The following is a 23,974-nucleotide window of genomic DNA, read 5'->3' on the forward strand; positions in this document are numbered from 1 at the left end:
ATTTCCTATACCTACTGCCTTCTTCAGCTTATATAGCATTTATTTTTGACCACATTTAGTGAAAAAACCTAAACACAAATCTAGAATAAGTATTTTTGGCCCTGGAAATGCATGTCTTTCTGTTGGATCTGGTGTCTGTATTTAATTTTCTGGGGCAGGACCATAACCAATGTTGATGTATAGTTGAAAGATTGTGCATCTTTTAATCTCAAAATTGTTTGGTAAGAACAGCAGATGATTCCATCTGTGCTGTAACCTGCTTCAGCAAAACAGATGTGTAATCAGGTTCAGAGAAATTAACAAATTGCTGATCAAAATGGATTGCATTGAAATCTGTTTTCCCAAGTCATGCAAATGCAGTGGTCTTGTAGGAAAACAAACTCAAGTAGATGGAAATTCTGTTTTCATCTTACCTATTTTTGGTAACACAAGTGAAAAAATTTTTTTCTAATAATATGTTGCAATACAAAACACATTTTTCTTTGTAGATGTTCCTCTATCAGATCTAGTCTTGATAAATGCAGGTATCTTTAATTAGAGAGATTTTTATAAAACACTCATTTACAAGCAGAAATGCGATCAAGGCAGTGCTAGCTTATGACATCTCAGTTTCAGCGCATCTAGTCAGTGTTGTCCCTAAGTGAGATTCAAACATTTCAAGCTTTGCATACAAGTGGGAATGGAGCTTAGTTGTTTAAAAAACCAGCATTCAGCTGCAACAGGATTTTTTTTTTTTCTTCTTGGGATCCTCATTCATTGCACATTGGTCATTTTATGGAGTATGAGACATGGTCTGTGTAGACAAGAGCTGCCCTGGCACACAATTCTTACCTAGCAGATACTGGAGTAGTTTGGACACCCTTCCTTATCTTATGGGTGCTTGTAGGTGGCCTTGGTTGTTAACATCAGAATTTCCTTTTTTGTGGTCTTCCCATGTAGTTATTTCCTGCAGGAAAAAAATGTATTTCCACTTCTGTCTGGTTTTTGGGGGTTTGATTTTGGTTCCTCCCCACCCCCCCTATTTAAAGAATAATACTAGTTCTTTTGGAAAGGATTGCAGTGTTAGTTGTTTAGATTTTTTTTCTGATGGTGGCGGTGTGGGATTTTTTTTACTGTCTATGGTAATTTTCCTCTTCTAAAGTAGCTTTGCATGTGGATTTTATCATTAATTGTTTTAGTCCCTTTTAGAGTGCAGATAATGAATATTTGTATCCTCTTTATCATTAATTGTTTTAGTCCCTTTTAGAGTGCAGATAATGAATATTTGTATCCTCTCCACCTAACATAGATACCTGGGTAAATGTTAGTAATTGGAATATTAAAAGTGGTTTTCTGTTGTGGTGAATCATTGTTGTGCTAACTGGTCAGAGCCATTAAGTTAGCTGCTGACAAAACCCAAATTTTTTCACCTCTCTGTTACTTTAAATCTAAATCCTTCAATTTATTATGTGATTGGAATAAGTGATCCCTACTGCACATTATGAATCCTCTTATCTATAGCATTAGGTTCCATCAAAAAATGGACCCCTTAACAGATTGAGCCTAAACTTTAGAAATAAGAAGTTACTCAGTTTAAATAGCATCAGTTAACACTACTTTTTGATACAAATATTTTAAAGCTTGTTCAAACTGGATTAATGTTCCTCTAGGGTAATTAAATGAAAATTTGGTAACTTATTAATATCTCTCTCTCTTTCTTTCTCTTTCTTTCTCTTTCTTTCTCACACTCTTTCTCTTTCCAAACTTATTAATCTCTCCTCCCCTCTTTCTCCCCCCCACTTTTCTCCCCCCTGCCCCCTTCCTTTCTTTCTTTCCTTCTTTCTCTCTCTCTCTCTTCCCCTCTCCTCCCAAAAATATGCCTTTACAGAAACATAAGGTAGATCTTTTCTACAAACTGCGGCATGTGATGAATGAACTCATTGACCTACGTAGACAGCTGCTGTCAGGTCACTTGACACAGGATCAGGTGCGAGAGGTCAAGAGACACCTCACAGTGAGGCTGGACTGGGGCAATGAGTAAGTACAGGTACCAGCTGGGTACTGTTTGTTCTAATTATTTTTAAATAGCTTTTATTAAAAAAAAAAAACCCAAACAAAAAAACCAAACCACAGCAAACCAACATCACTTTCCTTCCAGTAGTATTTGTACACAGGTAGAACATTTGATTATTTGGAAATCAAATACAACTTTTTACAGTGAGTTTATTGCATAGTTGTACTATTACTATAAAATGAGCTGCTTGCATATTAGTAGGCCTTTTCTAAGGCTATCTGCACTTTTAAAAGGTTTAGGTCACTTTACCTACTTTGTGTCAATATAGTGAATATTAGGCCTGGGAGGATGTGTTCATAGATACTAAAACCATATTTTTTCAGTTGAAGTATTTTAATGGTTGGTACAATAAGTAGAGAATCTCCCTGTCAACAGTGACACCGGACCTGAGGTTGTGATATTTAGACTTTTTATATAATGACATTTCTCAGAGGCTTAGCCTCTCCATGGTCAGTTCTGTGGTGAATTTGTGGAGAGGTTTTTTTAGAGCCAAAGAGGACAGCAATTCAGATAGAAACTGAAATGGCAATAAATTGTGAGTAGACAAAAACTAGCCCTTCACCAGAAGTGGTTTTGTTCTGAGATACAGTGTATCAGACAGGTAAGTTTTCCATGACACACATATGAACTTTGCAAAGGAAATATTAGTCTCCTCAGACATAATAGCAACTGCTTTTCAACCAGGAGTAGGTTTAGTGCTACTTAACATATGGGGGGCAGGGAGGAATTCCGAAAGTTGACAACTAAGAAAGTTAAATGTTTTTCACTAACATGTCTTTGTCATGTCTCTGTTCCTTAGCCACCTACTTCAGGACTCTCTCAGAGACATACTTGAATACATTCGTGAAGATTTAGCTAGCCCCCATGCTACATTTCATTCCTTTCTTATTGAAAGAAAGCTCTGAAGGACATAGACATAGACTAATAGATTGCATCAAGTCATTGTTCTGCAGTGCGGAGTTACAGATATTTTCTGTTATCATTCCCAGTAGAGTAAATGGGAACTAAGAGACCATTTTTGAACATTATGCCTAGACATTTTTGCTCAGAGAGTGTATGGATGAAATTAGCTGCAGAAATGTTGTAAGAAAGAGATGGGGAGAGTAGACAGCAATGCAGCAATGAAGAGAATAGGTTGTTCAACGAGGTGGCTATAGACGTCTTTTTTAAAATATAAAATCATTAAATACAAAGTGCATTAAAACTATAAAGATAAATCTAATGCATGACAATTATGGAGATGCATCAGTGAAATCAGTAAATATAAATATGTTCATGACGAAATTCATCTGCTTAGGATGCTTGTTAAGGAAAAAAAAGAACAGGTACTGACCTTCCTAGAGAAAAAGGCATGTGAATCAGAGATATGCTTAAACTGAAGAGGGTATCAATGAAGGAACTGCATAAAAAGGCATATGATTGAAAAGGTATTTAGTTAAGTCTGTACACTATGCAGTATTTAAATATAAATGTCTGGGAGTTTGGAAGGTCCTTCTGAAACATCACTCTTTTCCATAGAATTTCTGGGAGAGTTCTGTCACTTTCTTGTATGTCCCCTCTTTAAGTTTTATCATGAAACTGATGACCACCTGTCTTAATCTGTTAAAAAAAACTAATGATTTTTCTATACATATTCACATAGTACTGCCATTTCTCAAATAATGTAGTAATGTTCATTGCTTAGTCTATCATACTTGAGACTTGCAAATAAAATAAATGAAAAATGTTATTACAAAGCATTAATGTTAACTGAGAAGCTTAAATACATGCAATTTGAGCAGGTCTGTAATTATTCAAGACAGTACTGTCTAACTGGAGACATTCCATGCCCAAATAGCTTTCAGGAAACAAATAATCTTAGACATTTAATATGTAGCATGTATGTTTACTTAGTGTAAAGCTACTTTTATCCTGACCTTGATCATTAATGCATCGTATTATTTGGGAAGGAGTGATGCAAATGTGAAATGCACACTTCCTGTTACCACCAGTTAGGGGTTTTTTTCAGTTTGTTGAACTGGTCTCATTTTCCCTTAAATACACTGGCAGTGGTTCTGGTAGTCATCCCTTGTGTTCTCGTAGGAGTTGGTGGAAATCAAGGGACAGATACAGTCCTTGGATTAGTAGTTAAAGATTTTTTTGTGAAAGAAATAATTGAGACTGGTTTCAGAACTACTACAGTGAACTTTTCTTTTTGCTTATTTTTGTATGCTTAGCCTAAATACTAAGAAGTTTTGCTCTGTAGTTTGGCCTATTTAAAATGGAGGAATATTATTTATTTTACAATTACTGTTGCTACCCTTTTGTATTATTGCTAGTCATTCTTATAATGCAATACTGATTTCCACTTAGTGTAGCAATTTAGTTTTCTCTTGCTTATACATTATTTTTCCCCATTAGAAAAATATGATCCTGGATGCATCCTTTTTACGATGCTTTGTTACTTCTTCCAAGTTAGCTTGGTTTTGTATGCATACAATGGGTGGTAGTGCTGATATATAGGTTTTTGTATTTCCCAATTTCTCAAAAGAGCAGAATTCCCTACCTTCAGATAAGCATCTTAGTGGTTTTAGACTTCCAGTTTTAAGCATCCTTCTGTGTATTTCTGCACAGCTGAAATTTCATATACCATCTTTTTTTCCTGCATATCTTGCTAGATTTTATGCAGAATGTAACAAATACTCGTGTTTTTTAAAAATGTTTCACTCTGTTACCATTTATTAGAATATTGATCTATTGAAGTCTGAAATGCGATTGGAAATATCCAATGGTCTGTATAGAACAAGGAAAAAGTTGTAGAGCAGGAAACAAACGTTATAAAGCTGGAGTCTGCAATTCATCATCTTATTTTAAATCATAGAGTGAAATCTGCAGTTGTTCATCTCATTTTAAATCACATTGCAAGTAACATAGAAACTTGATTTTGAAATATTTGTTTAGGGTTTTTTTAAATGAATGGGTAAGGTTTTCAACTTTTACTAGTGGTTAGAATGGGAAACCAGAATTAAAGTTTTTTACTAACAAAAAGATGTTTCACTCTAGAGTCTTGCATCAAAAACAGATGAGGGGATTGGCCTTACAGAGCTTCTATTTGAAATGTGAGAACTCTGCTTCTGCTCCAGTGCAAAAAATTAATTGCAGCAGTATGTGTGTCCCTTATTTACCAAAAAGGCAGATGAAGATTTCAGGACAGTAATTTAACTTAAAAATCAGAGAGCATCTTAAATGATCTTCAGGATTGATTCTTTCAGATTAATAAAATACCTGTCAGGAGATTAACAGAAAGCATCCAAGTTTCTGAGCACAATCGCTTTCCCTTTTATACTGAGGGAAGACACTTCCCTCCCTATAAATGTGGGATAGATGCTCTATGTTTAGGCTCAGAAACAGAGTAGGGGAGGGGGAGACACCAATACTTAGAGATTTTAGACAGGTAAAAACCATAAACAAGATGAGTTTATAGTCTTATATTACTTTTAAGTCAAAAGTTTTTCTTTTTCACATAAAATGTTATTAAAATCATTGCATTAAAAGAAATCTTCCAAATAGTTGCCATAAATTCTGCACAGAAAGATCCACAGATAGCCAAAAATTACAAATGAATGTTTAAAAATAAAAACAGGGGAAAAAATGTTAGAAAAATCTTTCATACTGTCATACAAATAAAATGAAACACTGTTTTAAAGTCATGGTCTTTCTCTTACCTCAAAATTACAGTCGGAAAGCCAGCAGTACCTACTAACTACTAACATGCGTAACACTAGAGGGAATAGTGTGATACCATGAAGTAAGCATAGTCTTAAAACTCAAGTCCTAAATTTTAGTGCTTACATCCTTAGAAGATTATTTTTGGACTGTGGGTGACTTACTCTCTTGTCATACTTTTCTTGACATAAAAGGAAAAAGAATTACTTCCTGGCAGTGTTGCAACAATTAGCTTAAAGTTTGTAAAATGCATTTGGAGATATGTATTAGATGTACATATGAGGTCATAATATCTGGAAATGATTTTGAAAGTTACAGAAATTCTTACTAGTAGTTGTCATTGTTGTATCAAAGGTGATCAAAATAGGAGTGAACAATTTAAACAACCACAATGAAATGCCTTTAAGAAGGCTGCAGAAAGAATAGTTACCACTTCTGTCTAAATATGTAATATTTTTTCCCTCTCCTGAATATGCTTGTAGTAATGATTGAAGAGGGATTAAAATTGTAAGGAACTCTCTTGGATGTCAGTCTTTGAGGAAGACCTTAATAACCTCTCTCTGTAGTCTGATACTTCCATGTTCAGAAGTATTTGCTGCCATTCCCTTTAATCAATTCCTTACTAAGATTACTTCCCTTCATCTCATCATCTTCATTTTAAGAAATAATTTCCTGCGTAACATTACATCAGGTCTTTACTAATTTCTTTACAGATTACAGTCCCTGCAGTTTCTTTGTATACAAAGTAACTTAATTCTGTCAAAGAAAAGTATCAAGTTGTATTAGCACAGTCTAATTTTCACAAACATGTCTTTCATGTATTTAATTTTCCATGGATTTCTGTATTTCATTTCCTTCAAAGTCTGCACGTATTCTATGTGAATTACTGTCAGGATCATATCCTTTCCCTTCACCACCTTTATAAATGTATTTGTAAAAGAGAAATATCAATGATATTACATGAGGCTTTGATATAATGAGAGAAGGAACACAAGGAGAACTGGTGGATGCAAAATTAAAGCTGAAAAGAGTCAAGGTAAAGTGCAGGTTTTTGAAGCGAAGGGGATGAGATCTTGCACACTCTAGAGATGTGATGAGTTCTCCCAATCTATTCTTCAAGATTGGATGTGCAACTTAAAGACATTTTTCAATGACAAATTTCTGCAAGGTTCTTCTAGGAAGAGTTGTTATGACTTGTGGGTTTATGAGTTCTAAATGGTGTAACATTGGTATTATAAATAAACGAAAGAAATTAGGATCGTGGTTCAAAATTACCATTAAACCCAAGTTGACTTTCTCTAGAAGCCCGATTAACCTGAAGTAGAGTTTATCCCTTTCAGTATTAAAAATGCTAGTATTTTTGTCTATTGGCTTGTCTTCGTATTACTTGAGAGAAGGGTGTCTAGAGATTTGAGGTGGTGGATTTTGTTTAAATATTTTTTTTCCCAAAGAAAGGAAAATTCTAAAGACTTCTATGTAGAAGAGGAGGAATATCTAAATGTCACCTGGAGTTATCCCAGTCGTGCTCTCAAGAGGTAATTGATAGGCTTGGGGACATTTTGTAGATATACTTGGGAAATATTTTTGAAAGGCAGTTCAATGTTAAGGCAGAATAAAAAGGCACATGAATTTGCTTGTAAAAGCAAGTATTGTGGAGAGAGGAACTGTCAAATAAACAAAACACATTATCTAATTTTTATGCATGCTATGTTTTGGAGAAATACTGCTTGGCAGCTGGTGCTCTTATATTCCCACAGTATTTGCTAATAGAGAGTGAAAGTGGGCCACTGACTACCATTGCCATTTCAAGCACTAGGTTGTCAGTCCTTCGCAGACAAAAATAAGTGATACAAATTATATGCATAAACCTGAACTTCCGCCTGCACAATACATGACAGCATGTTAGTACCAAAGCAAAAGACACCTTTACTTGCTGGGAGCAAGTATAGTGCAGGATTAGCGTAGTATTAGAGAATGAGAATCTTCTGGGCTGGAAATCCATGGTGTTAAGGGATTTAACTAAAAATAGGATATTGAATAAGTTTCATAGGGATGCTACCGCAGTTGTGTTGAACATTATTAAGTAGAAGATAATACCTTTGTCATGTATTGAGTAATGAGTCCAACCACCGTTTGACCTCAGTTCTCTAGAGAGTTGAAATTATGAGAATAGAACAATATCAGGCTATGATTGGCTTTGGCAGTTTTTTCTGTAACACTTTAATAGTGCTTTGTGACTGCAGTGGCACTGTAGTGCACTTACAAGTGGTTTTGATAATGTTATTAGGAAGTCATTTGTTAATATCTGTATGTTGAAGAGAAATTCCTTTATGAATATACTTTAGGGCTGGGTGTTTGTAAACGTGTGAATGACAGGGTCCCTATTTTGGAGGTGGTTCAGATATTCAGATTCAGGAAAACTTCTGTGAATGAATGTGTTGAGCATTAACTTTTAAAAAAAACTTTGAAGTGGACTCTTTGGTAACAGGTAAAAATAGTAATATGCATTTTTTTTCTATTATATTTTTGGACTTTCTATTATAAGTAGGCTCAAATGGCAGCTGCAGGTAAGCATTACCTAGTGCATTCTTATTTTAATCTTTTTCATTTGGTAAATAAATACAGTCATTTTCATCTTCACAGCTGCAGTTTTCAGATAGCTGGTGTTTGATAGGTTTAATCAAAACAAAATGTGCGAAAGGTGTATAACCATCACTTTCACAATTTAGCCTTAGAGTTTAGAAACCGGTATTTGGCATGAAAACTGCATTGAAGAAGGAAAATTGTTTCTTTTTCCATTGAAAATATAATTGCTTTTGGCAAAGAACTAAGAATGTGGAAATTCCAGTTTGTCAGTACAATATTTTAATGGCAATTACGGTACTGTCTAACAGTTGTTTGCCAGCAAGTGGACTGGGCTGAGCAATTTTTTTGAGATGTGATGGTTTAAGGATATAATTAAGGAAGGAAAACCTGATTAAGCAAAGTTTCAAAAAGAATTATGGATTTGGGAAACATGGGAAATGATTGAAAGTACAGTGGTCAGCAAAGGTAACTGGGCGTCATGCAAACCACTGGTTCTTCCTTGCTGTTGTTTGAAGTTAATTGCTCAGAAAGACACTGTATTGTCTAGAGGCTTCTGTTTATTGCACCATACAATTATTCTGCAGTACCTGAGAGGTTTTTTCAAATAAAATTTTTCATTTGCCATCAGGAACAAGTCCGTGCAGAATGTTTCCCCCTCTGATTACAAAATTAAATTGACTTTTGCTTTTCTTATATAGTTAGTGACAGAAAGAGTGCAAAGGTAATCCATGAGGGCACCTCTTCTGAATTTTTTTTCTTTAAGACTATTAAGAATTTCAATATAAAATATCTGCAAATAATGTATCAAAGTTACGTTGATGATGAAAGCAGGAAAATGGTTCATTCATGTGTTTCTTTAATTTTCCTCCTATTGTGTGTGCTTAGAATAGCTTTTTACTGTAATGCTCAGAACTCTTTATGCCTCAGAACATGAAGATCTACAGAGCAAAAGTTGGGTTTTGACATCTTATTCTGCAGTCTACAATTATCAATTAATTGTTAATAGTTGTTCATTTATTTGTCTGGATGCAAAATACCTTATTCTGTCTGCTACTCACATGCACCTGTGACATAAACTGCCTTCTTTACTACAGAATTTCTTAACTAGTCATCTTCTCTACACTGGTATAATTTTTTAAAAAAATAGTTTATATATTTGATTTGAGCCAAAATATTATTTCAGCTAAGAGTAATTAAAAGGCATTTTTGGTATGTGTATGTTACAAATACAGATTTAAATTCTTGTTGATATTGCAGTTATTGTTTATTATTGAAAAAATACTGTGTTTATGCAGTGATAAAGTTGGGGGTTTAGCTGCATGAATATCAGGAATTTCAAATCAGCTTCCCAAGGCACAGTATCTATTTGCACATTTGAGTAGGGTTACTAATGGAACTTTTTCATTATGTAGTGCAGGAACTTACTCAAATACTGCAGCAGAAAGCAGAGTACTACCTTTATTTGCCTAGTACATTTCTGTGTATGAAATGAACTTGTTCTGGATACTGCACCAACATATTGCCCTAAAGCTTCAACTAGCCTTAATTGCTATAGCTCCACTGAAGTCAGTGAACAAAAAGTAGCAAGTTCTTAGTGGATTTCGGTTGATATTTGCATTTAATTCTGTTTAGAACTATTATCTGTTTAATGATTTAACAATTGCAAAAAGACAAGCAGTTCAGTATTTTTTGTGTCCTTGCCCTTGAGTAAGCGCGTGTAGTAGACAATAATGAACGCTCTAACGTGTTATACTTACCGTTGTTCCTTCCTTCTCTTTTGCAGACATTTGGGCCTAGATTTAGTTCCTCGGAAGGACTTTGAGGTTGTGGATTCAGATCAGATCAGTGTTTCAGATCTTTATAAAATGGTAAGAAATCTGTGGGAGATTCCTTTGAGTTCTCACTTTGGGAGGGAAAGAAGGGAAAAAGTTTTATTTTTTACTCTTAACTATTTTCTTGATTAGAATAGTGTCATAAACTGAATGCCTTTTTCATTTGCACTCTAACCACCAGAATAGTCAGTGTCTCTAGTACCCTGAGTTTAGTAAGAACGAACCAACTTTCTTTTGGAAATAGCATGCTTATATACATTTTAATTTCAATTTACAAAGTAACATGGTATGAAAACTGGAGAAGGTAACTTTAAATGTTTTTTCCTACAGTTTTCTTGTTTTTAAAATCTGTTGTTTCAGAAGCAACAAAGGTTCTAAAAAACCAGATCCATCATATACAGCTAATAGGAATCCTTTTAAACTTTGGTATTTGTTGCTAAAATCAATATGCTAGCATTAAGTGAAGTAGCAATAATCTTTTCTCGTTTATTTGTAGAATTAAAGAAAAACAGGACTGGAAAATCTTAAGAGGTCATCCAGTCCATTCTCCTGCTTAATGTCAGGATCAACTGTCTCTTGTCATTTATGACAATTTCTTCTCTGTTTCTAAATAGCTCCAGTGGTTAAGACTCCACAGTATACCCAGGCAATCTTTTTTGCTCTGTTCACTGTTCTTACAGTTTGGAAGTTTTATTAATGGTGGTCTTAATACATAGACATTTCTCACTTGAGGTTAAGCTTCACATCTTTCTGTCATGTCCACAGAGAAACTCCTGCTTGTTTGCAGCACCCTTCATGTACTTCAAGACTTGTTAAGTCCTATTCAGTCTTCTCTTCCTGAGGCTAAAGAGCCCCATTTCTTTCAGTTTTTCTTTATAAGTCAGGTTTTCCAGACTGCTGGTTCCTGTGTGTGTTCTGCAGATGTTATATTATATAATCTGCAGTTTGCCACTGCCTTTTGCAAATATACTATTGAATTCTGTTAGATGAGAAATAATACAAAATCTTGGAAGCTCTGGAGATTAACTGTGGTGATACCTTGCAGAGGTCTATTCATTTGAAAGCACTGTGAGCCAAGCAGGTGTCCTGGCAAAATTTATTGATGTATAATGAAGGCGGCTAACAGATTGATGTTACTTGGTCATTACTTCGTACAGCAATTATTAACTTGCTGGAAGATAGAACTGCTACCTGTTGTAGGATCTAGTGTTGATCAGCCTACTTCTTCCATTATTTAAAGCTTCTTGAGCCTGGAGTCCATCAACAGTTTGTGTGACTCCAGAAAGTCCCTGAGAGCCACTATTGATTCTTTGAGGAGAGTCTGCCAATGCAGATGAAGAATACTAAAGTGAAAAGTCTGCTTCTAGCAATTGGATAGGCCATAAATATCTTTGCCCTGTTTCAAAGATTTGGAGCTCATAGAAGAGGTGAGTAATGAGGGAGACCAGTGAATAAGTCAATTTAAGTAAAACTAATCCTTGAACGTTAAGGCCATCTCTATTGTGTGGCAATGTCCCTTAGAAAACCTATGTGGTGCATTTGAATAAGAATGTTAGGATTTTCAGGAAAAGTAGTACAATTCCTTCATTGCAGTGAGTTCCAAATTCTATCATTATTATCCGCTAGTACAGTCATATTAGTACATAACAAAGTTAAAGTTGCTTTAGAAATGTGAATTGCGCTATTAATGAACTCTAAAGCCACTAATGCACTTCACAACTGTATTTGGATTCTTCTTTGTTAGTAGGACTATGTAATACAGTTAACTTTGTTTTGGATCATGATGTAACTGTAAAGGGAGAAACAGCATGTAATGTCCAGCAGAAAGTGAATAAAGACCTTTCCTGAGATGCTACTTTATTTAAGAAAGGAAAAAAAAAAACCACCAACTGTGCAAACAAAAAAGCTCCAAGCAATTACTTTAATACTTCTTAGTTTAATATCTTGCAAAGAAAATAGTGTTTTTTCTACATAAATATTATTACAGTTTCACTTCTAGTAAACCTTTCCTATTTTAAAATGTTTTTGGCTTTCAGCTATCTAAGATTAGGGAGTGATAGGTCTGTGTCTAGGTGGGTATTTTTGAGATGCAAGATGTACTTCTCCCTAAAATAAAGGCATTTTTTGTAAACAGGCCATATGCTGTTGCTGTTTTGGATTATTTGCACCATATAACAGTGGATTTCGTGGAAAGGAGTAAAAATTGTTACATAAGAAATATTGAAGTACATCACTCTATAGTACTAATTTTTAATGTTTGTTCCTGATTTGCCATAGTCTGAGGAGAGTTTGATGCTGTTACAGCAGAGTTTTCCTTCAAATACAGTATAGAAATAACTCAGTACAAAATTAAATCAGTAATGACTCATAGAATGGAAGATAAGTTGCTAACAGGACTGCATTATTATTCTGTGTTTCATTCTGCAGGTTTTTTTACTCTGAATATTTGTAGTACAGCAAATAGCTAGTATTTAATTGTCAGAGTAGTCTGATTATGCCACCCACCTTAGTCCTGAAGAAAATGTCCACAGCAGTTTGCTGCTCGGTTCTGGGCTGGTATCAGGACATGACCATTAGTCAGTTCACACTTCACTGTTGCTTTAGTTTGTATATTCAAGAAGACAGTCCTGTCTAATCACATCTAGCTTCATCATCAGAAGGCAATTTTAGGAACCAAAACAGCTGAAAACCTGTCTTTTTTTTTACCTTAAATTTGGCATAAATTGAATGAAGGGGGTATTAGTGGGGTTTTTTTGTTGTTGTAGGGTTTTTTTTAATGTGCTTTTGGTTTTGTTTTTATTATTTAATGAAAACCCAGGGAGAAAATCCTCCTTACTCCTGGCAAAATACTTAATAGGCTCTCAAATGAGCAATAAGGTTTTACATTGTAAAATAATCTAGCGGGAGTAGTTGTGAGAGCCCAATTACTTTCTCATATTTGCGGGATTGTAGAATGTTAAATGTAACATAGAAAACAGTCTCGTATTAGCAGAACAGTGGATGAGGTAACACATTAGACTATCTGTGACAACAAATCCTAGCATTTTATACAGTCATTAGACTTTTCTTGGTAAATTTAAAAATTTGAACATCTCTTTTAACTCTCATTTTTCATTGCTAAGTATATTTGTGACTACTTTATGACTACTATATTAATCTCTTTGTCAGAACTGTTGTGCTTTGAGGCATTGTACATCCTCTTTCTCCAGGTTACTCATGAAGCTAAATACTAGTGGCTTCAGGATGCACAGCATTTGTCAGAAATTGTTGCTTTACTCCTGAAGGAAACCAAATTGCCCTTTCCCTGTGACAGTGTTTGTGATTTTAATATGATGAAACACTTTTAAAACATTTACATTACTTTTAAAATTTTGGGAAAATATGTTGTCAGAATTCTGCTACATAGCTCAGTGCTGGAGTTGCCACTCTATTGAAGCTGTCATTTAGCAACACAAGTCCGACAATGTCAGAAACACGTGGGTAGCCCTTTTCGGTGAAAAAGATTACAAGACGCAAATGTCTGAGGTATTTGCAAAAGTCAGATATGTTTAAACCTGGCCATTAAATATGTTGAGCTTTTCTGTATATTGATTGCTTTGTGTATGTGTCTTCAGGATGAATTTAAGAGGTTCATGAAAGGCACAACTGTTGGCTATGTTACTGCTAGATCTTAGCCATTTTTTTCACCTATCTGTAAAAGCTTTTCAACTGTCATGAGTTTACTAGAGTTCCTAATAAATAGATAAGTTTCAAACTCATGCTGCCATCACCTCATAATTGCTTATTCTTTATTCAGATGGAAAATGAGATTGGTAAGAACGAGTAGTTATAAAACTTGAAAATAGAGACTTTAATTGCCCAGAACCCTAGAAAAGGAAACCAACTGGACACAAACTGTGAAGGAAGCTCATGAAATCTCTTTGTGATTTTTTTTTTCTTTGTTGAACAAAGCAAATTGTGAGAGGACAGATTTGTGTACATTCGGCTCTAAACCCTAGTAAGAAGTCAGTTGAGAATATAAAGATAGAAAGCAGTTTCTTTGAGACTGACTTGGTAATGATAGGATCCACTTATCAAGCATCATTTGGAAAGGAAGGAGGAAGAACAACAATAAAAACTAATACTGATAGATAAGATATAAGCAAGTTTGATGGGGAAAAAAAGAGGTAAGGAGAATTGATAACTCTTCCAGTAAACTAAAAAGAAAAACCTAAGATACTAACAGGCCAAGTTGCATAAGTTAAGAATTCTTCATTGCCTTCAGTCACTAGAGTGAAAGAAGGGGAAATGAAGATTACCAAGAGCAAGTATGGAAGAACAGAAGCATAGAAAAGTATAATAGAATAGCACAAATGTGTAAATAGAAAAATTAGAAAGGCAACGCACAAATTAAGATATAAGAAGCAAATATTGTCAATTTTATCAAGAAATGGTTTTATATAAATAAACTGGTAGTAATTGGGAAACTAAAGAAAAGTTTTCATACTAGGGGAAAACCAATTGGCACGTGATGCAAGAAAATAATGTATTGTTTAATGTCCTTTTTGCACCTCCCCCCCCGCCCCCCCCCCCCCCCCGCCCGCTCTGGTAAGGTGGTAAACTGTCAAATCACTAACAATACCTGTGGAAAAGTGAAAGGAGTCACACTTGAACAGGGGAGAAAGTTTATAAAATGGTTATCAGTTCCAGGGTATTTAGAACTATATACATTTCATTTGGGATGTCTAGAGAAGCCATATCAGACATGTTAGGGATAATCATTGGAAAGATGGGTAAGGTTCCAGAATACGGGTAGAGGTCAAGCACACTTTACACCTTTAAAAAACATGATGGAGGAGGAGGAGCTACTAATTATTCTCTCCTTGTACAAAGTGCTGGAACAGGAAAAAAAAAAATCCAATTATTTGCAACAAGGAGGTGAGTAATAGTGACTGTGAACTTGTTCAGAATAAGCAATTTTTAAAAGTTCCAATTTACTTCCAGAACATAAATGAGTCTAGTGGATAGAGGAAAAGCAGCTGAGGCCATATTTAGATTTTCATAAAGATTTTAATTGTTTTTTTAATTGAAATTCTCCTAAGGTCGTTAGTTCTAGATGAAATTACTGTAAAGTAAACACAAAGCTAATTAGAAAACCCATAGTCCAAAAAAATGGTGAAGAATGCTTGTCAATAATTTGGTTAAACAGGAGGAGGGATGAATCAGCTTAATTTCTTGTGGTCATCCTCCATTTTGTAGTGGTTTATGTTTCATTAATGACTGGATGACAAAATAGTGAGTATGCTTACTAAATATACAAATACCACAAAGTTGGAAGTGGTAGTACGTGGGAGGAAAGGATCAGAATTCCAAATAATGTAGAGAAATTGAAGAAACTATGAAAAATGTAGGATACAAGTGAGAATCATAAATGCAGCGTTTTAACTTCTGCGGTCAATTGTTGCTTCTGAAGTACAGGTTGGGATGCTACAATCTTAGGTGGATTTGTAGGAGAAGATTTGAGTATTATAATGGAATCACAAGCTGAATTAATTAATCCTTTCATACTAATGATGGATAAGTCAAGAATCAGTGGGCCTAGGTTACAGTTACAAGGATTCAGTTTAAGCATCAGAAAGCACTTTGAAGAAAGGTAATCTGAAATGGATCATCTTATCTGTTAAAGTTTGCACAACATTAACAGGCAGCTGCCTTTTGGGGAAAAATAAAGGTAAAACTGATTCTGTTGTTTTGGTTTTCTTTTAGAAAGAAGATGGATAATTTCTTAACAGTCCTATTTTTATATCACCTTGTAAGACTTTTCAGGTTGGAAGGGGCCTCAGGGGAGATCTAGTCAAGCTTCCTGCTCAATGCAAGGTCAACACTGAATTCAGACCAGGCCAGTTGAATCTTGAAATTCTTCAGGGAAAAAGATCGGGTCCCTGCTCTGATGCTTGACTGCCTTGACGGGGTTACTTTTTCCTTGTTGGAAAGTTGGGATATCCCATGTTGTAGTTTATGACTGCAGTGATTTGTCCTCCTACTGTGCAGCTCTGTGAAGAGCCTGACTGTGTCATCTTGATGATAACTTCATAGTTATTGGGAGGCTGCCATCAGCAACATCTCTAAACCTTCTCTTCTCCGGACTAGAAAAGCTGCATTCCCTTCATCTCTTTTCATACAGCATGTGCTCCAGCTCCCAGCTTCTTTGGTTGTCCTTTGCTGAATGGAGTGCAGTATTTCAGATGTAGTTTCATAAGGTTCCTTTTAATGAATCCTTCTGGGTTGCCTAGATCCCTCTGAATGGAGGCCACCTCCTTGAATACATTGACAGCTGCCACCTGTGAATTTATTAGACTAATGGTAGACCTCTGAAGAATACATGCCATCGATCACTACCTTATGAGCCTGACAGTCCAACTGTTTGTTGGGGGTTTTTTACCAATATAGTTAGTCTACCTATCCAGGTGTAACGTCAAAACTTGAGTACAAGGTTGGTGTGGAAGACTGGTGAAGGCCTTGCTGAACTCAAGATAGACAATAGGCACTAATCTTCACTCATCTACAGATCTGGTCATTTTACCCTAGAGGGCCAGCTTGATCAAGCATGATTTACCCTTGGTAAATCCACGTTGGCTATTTTCAGTCATCCTCTCATTCATGTACCCAAAAATGGCTTCGAAGAGAGCATGTACACTCTGGGCACTTTGCCTAGCCAGAGGCCAGGATATGTAAAACTAGCTCAGTCAGTGGTTGTCTGTATTGTAGCGGTATGGTCCTGAAGCATAAAAGCAGAGAGTTAGAGAAATCTAGTCTTCTGGTTGTGAAAGATTTTAAATCTGATTTTTAGCCACTTATTGTTACAGATTTGCCTAAATGTGCACTCTGTACGCAGTTGTGTTTGCTGAGGAAACTGTAGCTCTCTGGACCACCTCTCATATTTCTGTTGCTTGAGTTTGTCTCCCACTTACTCCAATTTAGAGATGAATTTTAGTCAAAAGAAGCCAGGATACTTGAGCAGTTTAAATAACTGGTCTTTTCTATGCCAGCTGATTCTGAGTGGTTGCAAGTGACAAAAAGATTAAGTAGGCAACTCAGCCACCTAAACTTGGAGGGTTTTAACATTCAGAACACAGCGCAGTAGTTAGACAAACAATGGAGCTGGAGATCATTATTTCTTCTGCTGACAGTGTGAAAGAGGACGTTTTTATAACTGTGAATGTAAACAGATGTCAAAATATGCCATTTAACTTAATATCTTCTTGATTTAGTCTCATTATGAAGATTATCTCTCCTTTCTTGGTAAAAAGTCTTATTTTTGTTCTGTGTGAAAGACAGTGGCATAGTTCGGAAAAAGTTTTGCCAAACGGATTTTGTGGATTATCTTTTACTTTCACCTCTTTTGAAGCTATGAGGTTATCAACAGATCAAGCTGGTCCTGCTACAGAGTGTGTATGTTTGGTCAGAATAAGATGTTGGGTACATAATAGAAGGGTAGAGGTGGGGGCAAATGAGGAGAGTATTTATTAACATGTGGTAGTGTTAATGTTAATATTTCAGTCTAAAATGCTAATGTTAATATGAATGTGTATGAACAGGCATGGCAGAATCATTAATGATATGGTTTTTAAAGCTCTCTGAAACCTCTTCAATTTAGATTAGTATTTAAATCTCCCTTTGGAGATTAAATGGGTTCAGTGAGTCTTGCAGTCCATTTTCTGATTATAACATCTCTGTCTAGCATAAAAGGCTTTAAACACAGGATCATCCTCAGAGTTCTGTTTCAGAGATGTAGCTCTTTATGCTGATGCTACTTTACAGGTGTTGGCCAGCTGAATTGTGAAAGAGTCTTTAACCATTTAGCAGGATTTCATTTTCTGATCAGAGCAAAAATTTTGAGCAAAGTCTAAAATCCATCCTTCTTTCTAGATGTCCGTTTTTTAACAAATGCACCTTTTCATAGACAACATACCGGTAGATGAGGATTAATGGTGAGGTATCTTCCCATTTAACAAGAGAACACGTAGATTATACAGTACAGGGTGATGAGCTTTACAAAAAGAAATGCTATTACAGTGTTGGAAATTCTGTCTAGCTTGTGACAGCCATTTACATTAAAAGCTAAGGTAAATACCTTAGTATTTAGGGTAAATACTACCTAAGGTAAATACCACCTGTAAATTCAAGTAGTTAGGCTAAGAAATTACTTAACTGAGAAGAGCCTTTAGGAAAGCTAGTGGTCTTCAGAGTGGTGATACGCTGTGAAAAAGGCTGTGGAAATTTGGTATTTTAAAGTTGCTGTTCTAATGCTACACAAATACAATATAAATATTTCTTACTTTCAAAAAGGTTTAAATTTTACTATTTTGTATCTCCACAGCATTTGTCAAGTAGACACAGTGTCCAGCAGAGCACGTCACAGGTAAGACACCTACATATGAATTTTTGTTGTCTTTAAGTGTTTGGTAATGTATGTAAAGGTATGGTAGAGATTATTGGGTAAGTCTCTACACATACAACACTTCCTCAGAAGATCCTCAAGTAATTAACTTACTAAAGTCCTTCAACTTCTGTTTAGGCCTCTCTTCCTTAGCTCTAACTGTTGTTCTTAAAAGGTCAACTTCTGTAGTGATATCAAAAGCTTCAGTCTGCCCATGTGAATCTTCTTTTCACCTGCTAACACGTGGCTTAGTAGGCTTCTGTTTCGCATATCCCTTCTGTAGTAATGTAATCCTTTCGTGGTCATGGAATCTGGGTTTAATCTTTCCAGGAGAACTGTGCTTCCACAGGTACCTGTCTTTAAAGGATGAGGATTTACTTGGGTTTAATTTAAAATCCAGAACAAAATTAATTTTAAACTCTTTTTTAAGCTAGTACACATCTGGGTTGAAAGTCTGAAAATGTTAAGATTTTCTTTATTAGCAAGTACCTTTCTATGCATTCAGAGGAGGCTATCGTAGGGAGCTTAGGATATTCATGCAACGTCTTTATTAAGATCAGCATACAATGGACACAAAGGGAAGTGGTTGAGCCACCATCCCAGGAGGTATTTAAAAGATGTGTAGATGTGGTTCTTAGGGTCATGGTTTAGTGGTGCACTTTGGTAGTGTCAGGTTTACAGTTGGACTCGATGATCTTAAAGGTCTTTTCCAACCTAAATGATGCTAAGTTTCTATTATAAAAATTAAAGGATAATTTTATTTCTAACCATACTCCTTTTTTCTCCCCACTCCAATTTTCACTGTTGTAAATGTGTCTTGATATACTGAGTCAAAATGTAAATCTTCCTGCTATTTAACTTTACTGGTTGACTTTATAACAGTTGTTGCTCATGTTATAAACCATTGTTAAGATTTCTTTTTGTTATACATACTGCAGGGCATATTAGCTTGTAAAGCCTGGTTCTAACTGACCTCCATAAATGAACTGAAGCTGCTGAAAAGAAACAATGTAACAAATGTTTTTCTTAAAAATGCTTTGAAATCTGTCTGCTTTAAATGGAAATCATCAAGAACCACCCTAGTACTATCTTATTATAGTTCATTCGCAGTACCAGAATTAAGACAATATTTGAGAACTAGGATTGACTTGGTTTACTTGATAAAAACAGATTTCAAATGCATAAACCATTTATCTCATATTTACTGGGTTATTGTGGTTTCTCAAGCTATTCAAATTACAAGTGGAAAAAATAGAGAAAGAAAACAATCTGGCATGTATTTCCAAGGTGTAGACTATTTTTGAGATTAAGTTTTTGCTTGATGGAGAAAGGAGAGCAGGATCTCAGTTAAATTATCAAGTTGGTCACATGTCCTTTATTTGTGAAGAACTAAAAATCATTTTCATTGTTTTTAATCAGGTGGATACAATTCGTCAGCGCCATGGGGAAGCTTGCCGTATGCCAGTGCCTCATCACTTCTTCCTCAGTCTAAAGAGCTTCACCTACAATACAATTGGAGAAGACACAGATGTCTTTTTTTCTTTGTATGATGTTCGAGAAGGCAAGCAGATCAGGTAGGGCTGTATCAAATAACTAAAAAGCTTCCTAGGAAAAAAATTGTGAACAAAACATTGTAGAAAAACGTGAGCTATTCTTGTGACAACTGAAAGGACAAAGCTGATAAATCGTAAGTTGACAGCCCTGTAACACATACATGAGAATCAGTGGTACTCATCATTGCATATGAAATGTAGTGTTTATCTATAAGCAAATCAATTAAAGGTACAGAATAGTTGAACTTTGTTTAGGTTTCTGACTTTGGGTCCACACATACTGAAAGTCTTAGTGTTTGGTGTCTGCCTTCTTAGGGCCTTTCTTTAAGATGTACTAATAACGGCAGGGCCACACTGTATGACTGTTTTGAAGAGACAACTGCTGTTGTATATGAATGCTGAATTGAGGCTCTTTAAGCCTTATCCACTCCTTGCCTTACAGGCATGTTACAGTATAGCTGTTTTCATTACTCTGTTTTCTATATAAACTAAAGTATTCATATTCATCCCTATGTCTAGGCTGGACAACTGTGCTCCTCAGTACTTTGAGGTAATTGGTACTAATGTTAGCAAATATGAAACGTGCTGTATTTTTCCTTTACAGGCCTGTGTTTTGAAAACATCAGAATATGTATTGCATATGCATTGTGTCTCAGAAATTAATTGTAGCTTGGTCTGAGCTGAAGTACAGCATGTTTGTCTGGGGGTCTTTGAGTTTTAAGGTGTGTCCTGACAGTTGGCACAGACCACATTTGCTGCTGTGGTCAAAACTGTCCTAGTTTTCAGCAAATGAGATTTAGATTTGTTCCAAACTGAAGAGCGAGTCCCAAAATGTTCTTTCCTCTCTTTGGGAGAACATTATTATGTGAATAATATTCATCCAAGAAAGTGCAGAGTAGAGTGATAACAGTTTTCTAGCTCTTCAGAATACATCCCACTAAACAAGTGGTCTATATTAGAAAGCTCTAATGACTTGATTGCGTCTTATAAATATGTGTCTGCCACCGTTTAGTTAGGCAATTTAAATATCATTTTGCAGGATGTGGCAAGCATGCCTAATCTGATACTACATCATGTTTATTTCACCCTCACTAAGTGAGAAATGCTTGTTTTGAGGTACTTAGGAGGACATACCTATAATTCCTCTATTGAGAGAATTAACAGAAAAATAGCTGATAAGAGGGAAAGGTGAAAATGGCAAAACAAAAAAATATGCACAATTAATTAGTTCATACCACAGAGCAGTAAAATACCAAATTATTTAGATGAGGAAAGCTGCAGGGAATAGGAAGGGACAAGCTGCTGCCATGACTGTGAAAAGCCTCAGAAATTGCTTCAAAAGGAGTTGAATTGTCTTGGGCTGCAGTTTGCATAGAATGTAAATATTGAGGGGGAAACCCTCAAGAAGGGGTTTTGCCGGTGATAAAAAAAGAAAATAATAGTTATAATGAGAAAAAGTACAAAGAGTGGTTTAGGCATATGTAAATATATATAATAATGCTTTGATGTGCAAACAGTTGTTATTGCTTTGCTCTTCGTATTGCACATAAGTGATCTGCTGCAGTGAAAACAGCATAATTTTTACATTTTCTTACATCCCAAAGAGTGGTGGGGAAGAAGAGTGTAATTAAAAAATGAAGTTTCTTTCCTCTTCTGTATGCTGCAGGATATAGTACATTAAGGTAAAAAAACAAGCAAAGCTTTTGCATGCAGCATTCTAACTGGAAGGGACAAATTGTCTTTTCTGAAATGGTTTTGAGGTTGATAAATTTCTTATCCAAACAGTTCACACTGGAGGTTGACTGGCTTTCAGTGTTAGTGCTTTGGACATATAGTAGATTACAAACCTCATTGAACCTGTTGGTTGCAATAGTTATTTCCCAGTTAGGTTAAGTGAAGAATCAGTGAAAAGTTCATGTGTTTCTCAGGAGCTGAAGTAACAGCATGTACCAATTATGGTTTAGCAACCAGAAGGCTGGAGCAGCAACTGAAATACAGTTTGAGATGTATTCCCAGGTTCTGAATACAAGTACAGTACTGTACTGTATTTGTGTGGTTTGTGCTGTCTACAAGTGAGAAGCAGAGAAAAGATGATATGAGGAGATATGGATAGCAAAAATAACAATGCTGCTATCAGAGGGTCAAGACCTGGAGGTGTAAAAAAAAAAAAAAAAGTGACTTAATTTTTACTCTGACAGAATTAAAAAAAATAAAAACTTGTGAGTAAATAGAACTGGATTGATGAATGTCTGCCTCAATAACATGTTTCAGCCCACAGCACAACCAACCTGTCAATCTGAGTATTAGGTAATGGCTCAGATCAAAAGGGATGAAAGTCTATTTGTCTATTTGGGATTTTTTGTTTCAAAAATTGTCCCATATTTTTGCATTCAAAAAACCATTAGTCTAGCAATAAAGTTTTTGTTACTGAACTTTAATACCTCAGTTTGTTTGCCATGTGGAAGTTAGCAGAAAACAATCAGAAAATTGTTCTAGTTTTGATTACAGCCAATGGGCAAGTACAGCCCCATTGTGAGAAGTACCTTGGGATGAATGATCATGAAATGGTAGAGTTGATAGTAACTAGAAAAGGAAAGAAAGGCAATGTTAACGTAAAGATGGTGAACTTCAGTAAGGCAGATGTCAATGAATGTCAAAAACAGATAGGTAAACCAGTATGGAGGAAAGAAATTTGAGTATTGTCAGTTTCTTAACAATACTATTGAAGAGCCCAAAAGCAAATTGTTTCAATATGAAGGAAAGATATGGCAACAACAGAAGGTCTGTATCATGTATTCTTTGGTCAAATGGGGTCTGGAAGGAAATATACAAAAGGAGAAACTAATGAAATTGCCCAAACAGGGATGGGAAGAGACAGAAACTTGTAGAAAAAATGCGAGTAGCAAAAGATATCAAGGACAAAGAAAGAATAATTCTATAATGCTTTAGCAGCAAAAAATTTTTTTACAGAATCAAAAAATAACTGAACAGATTAAAGGGGTCATTAAGCTATCAGCAGATGTTACCAACATAGCTGGAGTATTTAATAGCTGTTTTGCCTCAATCTCCCTAAGAAGGTCAACTGCAATCAGATAACAAATGCAAAAAGTTCTGGAACAAATAAACTATTTATTAGCACTTAGAAGCTAACAAGATGAAAAGTAAAAGTCAAAATAGATTTGTCAAGCACAAGTTACATCAGAGGCAACTGATTCTTCTATTATATGGGAATGCGCCTCATGCCTCAACAGAAGAGAAGCATTAGACCTGATGTGGTAAAGCTGGGAGATACAGACGAGATGAAACTAAAGGGGCTGGACAGCTGGTGGAAAACTGATCCAGGCTGTTATCTGTGCTGGAAGGATGAAATGAAGATGATTTTGATTTAAAAAACAAAACAAAACAAACAAACAAACCCAACATTTTGGCAGCATTATTTTGATGGCTGGAAATTAGCTAAGTTCAGTAAAGCAGTGAGGTTTATCTACCTTTACAGCAGCTCTTTTTTATTAATAAATGCATAAAATTATACATAACTTCAAAAATTACACATTCAAAAGCATGATATCAATTTTTTTCTGAAAATAAGCTTGAAGAATCCACTAAATATGAAAAAGGATAAATGCATTTCAGTATGATTTTTTTCTTTATAAAGTTTATTTTAAATATGTAAAGGTGTTTTATTCTGCCTGCATCTTAAACCAGAATAGATGTTTCTAGGACTATTTTAACAGTTACCCTATTGTACTCCACTGAGATTTAAAAGTTTCTTGTCATCTAGAAATATCCTTAATTATGGAGAGTGAATAGAACAAAAAGGAAATTC

General features: G+C 35.4%; 1 protein-coding gene across 18 annotated transcripts in view; it reads left to right on the forward strand.

The window, feature by feature from the left end:
- The window catches only part of DOCK3 (dedicator of cytokinesis 3), a 220,724-nt gene that overhangs the window by 68,251 nt on the left and 128,499 nt on the right, over window positions 1–23,974 (forward strand). For all 18 annotated transcript variants that reach the window (XM_074879567.1, XM_074879577.1, XM_074879568.1 and 15 more), the window contains exons 6-9: window positions 1,868–2,016; window positions 10,128–10,212; window positions 18,536–18,577; window positions 20,015–20,169. In XM_074879567.1, coding sequence (XP_074735668.1) covers window positions 1,868–2,016; window positions 10,128–10,212; window positions 18,536–18,577; window positions 20,015–20,169 — 431 coding nt within the window. The remainder of the gene's footprint in view (window positions 1–1,867; window positions 2,017–10,127; window positions 10,213–18,535; window positions 18,578–20,014; window positions 20,170–23,974) is intronic.

Source organism: Strix uralensis, chromosome 10 (genome assembly GCF_047716275.1).
Source record: "Strix uralensis isolate ZFMK-TIS-50842 chromosome 10, bStrUra1, whole genome shotgun sequence".
NCBI classification, from domain to species: domain Eukaryota; kingdom Metazoa; phylum Chordata; class Aves; order Strigiformes; family Strigidae; genus Strix; species Strix uralensis.